The 8,626-nt window shown below is 46.0% G+C and overlaps 1 protein-coding gene across 3 annotated transcripts; it reads left to right on the plus strand.

Moving 5' to 3' along the window:
• The first annotated feature begins 3,481 nt into the window (after positions 1 to 3,481).
• On the plus strand, positions 3,482 to 7,554 carry IFI6 (interferon alpha inducible protein 6). 3 transcript variants are annotated; one of them, XM_081056078.1, is made up of 7 exons: positions 3,482 to 3,593; positions 3,873 to 3,974; positions 4,635 to 4,710; positions 4,948 to 5,049; positions 5,396 to 5,476; positions 5,558 to 5,707; positions 6,966 to 7,554. In XM_081056078.1, the coding sequence occupies exons 4-7, from the start codon at positions 4,980 to 4,982 to the stop codon at positions 7,067 to 7,069; spliced, it is 405 nt and encodes a 134-aa protein (XP_080912204.1). In that variant the 5' UTR covers positions 3,482 to 3,593; positions 3,873 to 3,974; positions 4,635 to 4,710; positions 4,948 to 4,979; the 3' UTR covers positions 7,070 to 7,554. The 3 variants fall into 3 exon arrangements, with proteins under 3 accessions (XP_080912204.1, XP_080912205.1, XP_080912203.1); XM_081056077.1 differs by lacking the exon at positions 3,873 to 3,974 and having other exon boundaries at positions 3,506 to 3,593; XM_081056079.1 differs by lacking the exons at positions 3,873 to 3,974; positions 4,635 to 4,710 and having other exon boundaries at positions 3,483 to 3,593.
• Positions 7,555 to 8,626: the final 1,072 nt, after the last annotated feature.

The raw sequence follows: 8,626 nt of genomic DNA on the forward strand, positions 1-8,626 counted from the left end.
GAATTTTCAAAGATTGTTAACAATATAGAGTCTCAGCTGACACAGAAGCTAGGAGACACAAAATGCCATCATAGTTCTCTGGTTAGAATAGGAATGAAAGGAGGCCAAGTGATAGATGGAGTTTAGCCTAAGTCCAGTGGGTCCATAGAAGCTGACAGATCCTCTCATTGATTCCATGAACTCCGGAGTAAAGGCTGTTAGGATAGGAAAAGCGAAGCAAAAGCCCCTGCAACTGCCTGTTAGTCAGGTTTCTCCGAAGAAACAGAACCAAATGGATGCGTATGTATGTAGAAAGGGAATGAGTTATTTTAAGGAATTAGCTCATGTAATTGTGGAGTCTGACAAGTCCACAATCTGCAGTGTAGGCCGGCAGCCTGGCAACTCAGAGAAGAGTTAATGTTACAGTTCAAGTGCAAAGGCAGACTGAAGGAAGAATTCCCTATTCCAAGTTGGGGTGGGGGTGGGGGGTTAGTCGTTTTTCTCCTAGGGCCTTCAACTGATTGGGTGAGGTCCACCACATTATAGAGGGTAATCTGCTTTACTCAAAGTCTACTGATTTAAATATAAATCTCATGTGAAAACTAGCTTCACAGCAACATCTATGCTACTGTTTGACCAAATATCTGGGTACGATGACCTGGCCAAATTAACATAAAATTAACCATTACATGGCCCTATAGTGTATTTCTACAGTATTATTTCTGATCTAATCTCTTAACTGAGGTTGTGTTCCCCATCATATGCCCATTCAGTTCACCTGTCTGGTCTCCAGGAAAACAGATGCATTATGGTGGATGATGGATGGACTACTGTAAATGTAACCACATGGTAGCCCCAATCAGAACTGCTCTACTGAATGGGGTATCTTTACTGGAGCATATCAACACAAGCTCTAGCACTTGTGTATGCTTATTGATTTGGCCAATGCTGTCTTTTCTTTTTATTAATTCATTTTTAAATTATGTTAGTTTCTGGGGCACAATATAGTGATTAGACAGTTATATACCTTACGAAGTAATCACCCCAATGAACCTAGCACCCATCTGACACCATACATAGTTATTATGTTATTATTGACTATATTTCCTATGCTATACTTTACATCCCCATGACTTATTTTATTACTGGCAGTTTCTATTTCTTAATCCCCTCACTCACCCCCCAACCCCCACAAATGCTTTCTTTTCAATGCCCATGAGAAGAGATGATCAAAGGCAATTTGCTTTTACATCACAATGTCACAATGATAACATCTTCATTCTCTCCCTCAGGGCTTTGTCAACTTTCAAACTCCCTGTTATAATGTAGCCTCCAGAACTTTGATCGCCCTGACATTCCACAGAACAACATGCTGGTCCACTATACTGATGACATCATGCTCATTGGACATGAATAGGAAGTGTTAAAAGCACCATGTTTGCCGGAGAGTGGAAGATAAGTTTCATGAAGATTCATGGTCCTGCTACACTGAAACATTTTCAGGAGTTCGGTGGTTTAGGGAATGCCAGGACAAGTTATCTTTCCTCATACATCCCACCACTTAGAAAGAGGTACAGTGTTTAGTGGGCTCCTTTGGATTTTGGAGGCAGAAAACAGACACTTAGAACTATGTCCCCACCTTTTAATTGGGTGATCTGGAAGGCTGCCAACTGTGAGTGGTGCCCAGAGCAAGAAAGCCCTGTACAGCAAGTTCAAACCATAAGACAGGTTCTGCTGCCACTTTGGATTATGCTTTTGCAGATACAAAGTTGCTGAAGGAATCCATCTGGGATAAAGATTCTGTTGGGAGTCTTTGAAAGCTCAGACAGAAGGGTTACAGTGAGGACCCCTAGGATTCTGGAGTAAGGTCTTACTCACCATAGTCCATTTGAACATAAAGGTCCTGATGTGTCACTGGGCCCAGTAGTGACTGAGCATCTGATCACTGGATGCCAAGTGGCTATATGTCATAAGCTAGATGTTATCAGACAGGCACAGACAGAAATCCAACATGATGGAAGTGGTGTATTTGGGGTTAGGCTCAAAGAGTCCAGAAGGCATCAGTAAATCAAATGAACAGGCAGCTCAAACTCCTGTGGTACCTAACTGTTGATCTGACATCTCTCTTTCAACCCATACCTATGGCCTCATGGAGGGTTCCCTGCAACCAACTGATAAATGAGGAAAGGAGTTGAACCCACTTCCCAGATACCTAGGTCAGTGAGGTATTTCGGCACCAGCTGCAAATGGATCACTCATGGCAGCCCCAGTTGGGGGCCGCCCTGAAGGACAGTGGTAAATCCTCCCAAGGGGCAGAACTATGAACAAGTATACTTTGTCATCCCCTTTGTATGGAGGAAGACATGGACTGAGGTTCAAATATATACTAATTCCTGATAAGTGGCAAATGGTTTGGCTAATTGGTCAAAAGCATGGAAAGAACAAGATTGGAATTTTGGAGATAAGCAGGACTGGGTAAGGGGCATATAGATGGAGCTATACGAGTAGGCACAAAGCATGCAGATCTTTGTGTCTCACAATAATCCTCACCAGAGACCATCCACTGCAGAGGAAGCTCTCAGCCAGATAGTCAGATGTTCCATCCTGTGGATGTCAGTCAACCTCTAAACTTTGCCACTCTGTGCTTTGCAAAAGACCTATAAAAGAGTGGCCATGGTGGCAAGGAAGCTATGAATGGATCCAACAACTTGGGCTCCCTCTCACCAAGGCTGATCTAGCAACTGCCAACAAATAACCAACCAGCCAGTCGCAGGCAGCAGTGTAGCAACATTGGTCAGAGGGAGCAGCCAGCCACCTGGTGACAGGTCATTTTTACCAGCTCCCCTCACTGAAGAAGGCAATGATTCATCCTTACTGGAACTTAACATTTCTTACAGGAGCACTATGCAAAGGTTTAAAGAATGCTCAATCCATTACCTTGGGCCAGAGAACCCATTTTATGGACAAGGATGTATGACCATGACCACACAAACATGGGCTTCACTGGTCTTACCATATGCCCATCACCCAGGAGCAGCCAGCCTGAGAGAACAATGGAATGGAATGACTTCATTTCCACAAACCTTAATCACCTCTGCAAACTGAGCATTGATTATAAACAGTATATGATATGATACTTCACATAACTATTGTGGGATTGGAAAGAGATCATTACATAGAGCCCTGGCATGCAGCAAGTGCTCAATAAATGGTAGGCATTATTACTATTAATTGAATTAAGTTAAATTGTGAAAGGCCTCTGAGACCCAAGAGGAGCGAGTGGTCCGGCGTCACTAAACCCAGCATGGCCATGGCTCTCACTGTAGTGTGACCTGTTTTGAATACACTGCTGTTCGGCTTGAATTACATTTTTCGGCCAGCAGGGAATGCAGAGAGGCTGTCGCTGAGCCAAGCTAGGGGAGAAAAGAAAACTCTGCAGAGTGCAGGAAATGGAAACTCTGACAGGGATTGGCCACTGGGAAGGGGGGCTGGTGGGTAATCCGAGTGTGATTATAAAAAGCCAGCCTTCAGCCTGAGAGCTGTTGCTGTTACCTCACTGCTGCTCACATCTATCAGCAGGCTCTGGGCAGGAAGATTCCTTCTCCTTCCTCAAGGTAAACCCAGGAACTATGAGGTATGGGTGTCAAATAAAGCGGTCACCCTCTGCTAGGCTGCCTGCCCGTGAGCCTCGTTCCCCAAGAGCCGGGATGCCCATTCCTCGGGGAGGCTACACCCCTGAGTCTCTTTTAGTGCCCTGGGCTAAGACTGGTCTGAGGAGATGGTCGGGGTTTTTAGGGGGTTGAGGTGCAAAACCCCAAGAGGCATGAGACTCAGTTTATGTAATCGATGCTGAGTCAGCAATCTATGGCCTTAACCCTGTCCCTTCACCTTAGGGGGCTTTAGTTCCTCATCTGCAAAATGGAGATCAAGCTACCTTCCCTGCCAAAGAACTGAACCATTTCTGAAAACCCTTCATTGTGGAATTTAATGTGACAGTGAGTTTATCTTTGAGGGTAAATGAAGTAATCTGGAATGATTGTTAAAAGTGTGAGTTTGGACATCAATCAATTGCGGGTTTAAATCTTGATGTTGCCACTTCCTGGCAGGGTGGGTTTTGGAATATTAAACTCTCTGAGCTTCAGTTTCCTTCTCTATAACACATGGTTGAGAACAAGGGTACCTACTTCATGGGATTGTTATGGGTATAAATGACCTTGTGTCATCAAGTGCTGAGTAAGTGGAATACATGGGAGGTTGTTTGTTTTTAATTCAAGATAATTGCATTGAGCTGACAAAAATCACATTAGAGGTGAGTTCGGGGGCACATGTATTTTTCTAGTTTGTGGTATAATGGAAAGAGCATAGGTTTTGAATTCTGCCAGTCTCGAGTGTGTGTCTAAGCTGCACAATTTACTGTGTGACCTTGGGCAAGCTCCTTAACCCCTCTGTGCTTTCTTTCTGAAAAATGAAGTTGATGTGATGCGAATGTTTGGTGCCTGTAAATAGTCGATGCATTGGAAAAATAAGTTTATCAACAACCATTTTTTAGAAAATTCTATGAGATAGGAACTGTTCTAAGTGCGAGGAATATAGTGGTGAAGTTTCAAAATTCAAGGCTACTCTCTGAAATGGGCTCTATTAATACCTCATCTTAGGGATAAGAAAATTGAGGCTCAGAGAAGACCCGAGGTCACACGGCCAGCGACGACAAAGTCAAGAACAGAAACCACGGTAATGCTAATAGCTGACATCACGCTGTGTGCCAGGAACCTTACCTCCCACCTAGTGAGACAGGAACATCACCGCGGTTGTTCCCTCGAGGAAACAGAAATCCCGCGACTCCATAGAGGGTTTCTGGGCTCAGTCCAGAGCACCTCGCTGCTTTTTATGAACTCATACTCCAATCAGGAGAGAAAACAGCCGAGCGAGTGTAGCTCCGGACAATCTCTTCCCTCTCCCCATCCCCAGGTCCAGCGACAAAGCCTGCGCGCAGCGCCACCATGCAGCAGAAGGCGGTATCGCTCTTCTTGTGCTACCTGCTACTCTACACCTGCGGCGGGGTGGAGGCAGGTAAGAAAGGACTTGAGGAGAAAGAAGTGGAGAGTTTCAGAAACCTTGGTTTAGAGACCCAGGCGAGCCTTCGAACCAGAGGAGCTATTACAATAAACAGCGCAGGCTTGTCGTAACTAGAGTCCCAGATTCGAATCCCTATCAATTCTTCTATTTTACAGACATGTATTTATTCAATGCCTGTTATGTGCCAGGCACTGAGCCTGGGAAAAATATCTCTTCCTTCCCGTGAGGTTCTAGGAAACCCGGGTTGGTGGCCCTCAGCTCTGCGGGTGTTCCTGAGCATCAGGCGCAGAGTAGGGTACCTTGCTCCGCTCTCCACTTCCTTTGTGTGCTCTCCCGACAGGCACAAGAAAAAACTCGAAGAAGGACAAGGACAGCGGCTCCGGGTTCTGGAGCACGCTGACTTACATGGCGGTCGGAGGAGGTGGGTCCGCGTGGCGGCGAGCTCGGAAGGCGGGGCGGACGCCGGCCGCGAGCGCTCGCTCACTGCCTCTTCTTCCTCCAGGGCTCTTGGCCGCGGGGCTGCCCGCGCTGGGCTTCACGGGCGCGGGCATCGCCGCCAACTCGGTGGCGGCCTCGCTGATGAGCTGGTCCGCGGTGGCGAACGGAGGCGGCGTGCCCGCGGGGGGACTGGTAGCCACGCTGCAGAGCCTAGGTGAGTCGGGGTCCGGGCCTTCGGGCAGAGACACCAGGGCCACACGGCCCTCTTTTCTAAGTCTTTTTCGCAAGCTAACTCAACTCTCTGCGGCGGGTCTTCTTATACTCCCCATCATACAGTGGGGAAACTGAGGCAACGAGGGATTAAGTAATTTACTCAAGTTCTCCCAGCTAGTTTGCACTAGAGCCAGGATTCAAACCCAGCCGGTCTGATTTCTTGCTTTTAGCCAGTTGCCTCGCTGATGCTTTGGCCAAGTCACAACAAGCCTCAGTTTCCTCATCTGTTAATTGGGATAATCATCCTCAATTTAACATTTTATAAATCTGCTTAATCTCAGAGACCCAGAGTGGCAAAGACAAGTGGTGAGGCAACCCAATTCAATCTTATACCAACCCAGTCTTGACTTGCATTTAGTGAATACCATGAAAGGGATAGATACAGGGCTCAGAATGCTTCTTCTAAAAAATGTGCATTCAAAAAAATAAAATAAATAAATAAATAAATAAATAAATATAAAAATGTGCATTCATATTTATCTCTCTCCCTTTCTCCTCTCTCTCTCTTTCTCTTTCTCTCTCTCTCCCTCTCCCTCTTTCCTCCCTCCCTCTCTCCCTCTGTCCCTCCTCCACCCTTTTCTTTTGCTCTCTTTCTCCCTCTCTATCTCTGAGGCCTCCAAATACTACTAGAAAAAACTGCCCCTGATAAATTGCCTCTCCACCTTTCTGAATCCTCCATCTTCACTCAATTCTGGATGTTAAAGCGCAAAGACCCAGCCCCCCAAAACAGAGCCTTTCTCAGATGGGCAGAGGGGAAGACAGACCAGGCCACACCGCAGCAGTGGAAAGTGAAGGGCAGGGCTAGGAACAGTCCTGTGCTATAAGATGGTTGTCCTCTCACACATCACAGGGTTGTGACAAGGATGAAATCTCTTTCTTGTGACCTTCCCCCCCAGGACCCACAGGGAGATCTCCACAAAAGTGGCTGTTATTAGCATTATTAATTACACCATGTGTTCACCGCAGACATGAAGAGAATGAGCTGTTATTTTGTCTGTTTCACCTCTGAAACATCTCTGATTTGAGATGGCGAGTTGGGTGAGGGGGATAAATAAAATTCACTTTACAGAAGTCCTGTCCCCTCTCAGGGCTTCTGTTTGTCCATCTGAAAATGAAGATTTGGCCAATGGTTTCCAGACTTTTGGATTCTTGGGCCTGATGCCTGGGCCCCAAGTGACCCGGCTGTGTTTGCTTTACAGGGGCTACCGGAGGCAGTACCCTCATGGCCAAGGTTGGCGCCTTTCTGGGCTACGCTGTCCACAATCAGATGCAAAACAATGGAGCAGAGGAGGAGGAGGAGTAGTCAGCAGCTCCCAGCCTTCTACTTCCAGTTGAAGTCCAGAACTGTCTGATACACTCTTTAAGGACCTAGGTGAAAAACAAGAAAACACTAGGTCTGGTGGTGATTACTGTACAAATTAAATAAATGTCTGACCACTATGCATGCTGTACACCTGAAACTAACATAAATAATATTCAATGTCAACTGTAACTGAAAAATAATTAAACTTTTAAAAATTAAAAAAAAAAAGAACGAAACACTTTAAAAAACCCAAAAACATCTGGTCACCATGCAGTAACTGGACACATCAGAACACTCAAAATGAGGCATTCCCACTCAGGTACTATAAAAGTGGTGAAATTATGGAGACTCTGACATATGATAAATGTTTTAATCTTCTGGATATGTTTAAATGAGAAAAAAGATGACGTGTGGAAGAACGTGAAAGCTATCTTTACATATTCAACTGAGCAGTGCATGGAAACATGTTTAAAATATTTTATGCTAAAAAAATTAAAATAAAAAAATAATAGTTTATGCTATTCCAGGGGACAGAAGTACAACAACTGGTTAGTAGATAAGGGAGACATATTTTTATTTTTTTCCACTGTAAAACAAACTAATTGATTCATGTGGGGAAAAAATAGAAAATACTTTGTTCTGTGAGTCCCCCTTGCTATGAGAAGCCCAACAAGATCCGGCTCTGGTCTGCCGCACCCTCATTTCCCCCTAAAGTCAACCACAGTTTCTGGAATACAACTAGCTGATTTTGTCTCTGGGCCTTGGCACGTGCCATTCTTTCTGCCTCAAATGTCCTTCTAAAACTCATAACCCAGCTCAGACATCCCCTCCCCTGGGACTCCTTCCCAGCCAAACCTCCTGCTGTCCCTGTCACAGCATGAACACTCAGGCTCTATTTCACAGGAGACCTGGGGAGGCAGAGCTCGGTGTGTTCTCAGTGATAGAAGCTTCCAGATATTTCTCTGATTAGGCAGAAACATAGACACCAGGTCTGTGCTCTGAAGAAGCACCAGAGTAGTCTCTCAGGGATGGATAATATAATGCCAGACCTTTGCCTTGGGGAAAGGGTGTAACAGCAGCTTTTGGAGGTCTCAGCAAGGCCTCCCTTCACTCAGAGAACTCTGGGGATAGGGTGGACAGTTTGTATCTGGAGCCTGTGTGCCTTCTCAGTGGGAAGGGAAGCCCAACCCAAGCCTTTGGGGAGATGTGAAGTTTGGGAGTCCTGTCTGAGTTAAGCAGGGTGCCAGGACCTAGACAAGGGAAGGGCAAAGAGGCTGGAAATTAAATGGCACTGAGGGTAGGGCTGGTTCCAGCAGTAGTGGAAAGAGAGAGAGAGAATTCTGCTGTGCTTCTGTTCTATGAGCAGGTACCAGCCTCAATGCCAACCCAGCCTCGGGGGAGATCTGCAATCCTGGGAAGTAGCTGGGTGTGAACCACAAGCACTGGTCACAAAAAAGTCCTGGCCAGCTGTCCTCAGGCCTCTCCCATCCAGCCCCACTTATAATCCAGAGATTCTTCTTCTGTTATAAATGGGTGTGGGTGGGTGGGTAAGAGGCT

Source organism: Rhinolophus hipposideros, assembly GCF_964194185.1.
Source record: "Rhinolophus hipposideros genome assembly, chromosome: 8".
NCBI classification, from domain to species: Eukaryota; Metazoa; Chordata; class Mammalia; order Chiroptera; family Rhinolophidae; genus Rhinolophus; species Rhinolophus hipposideros.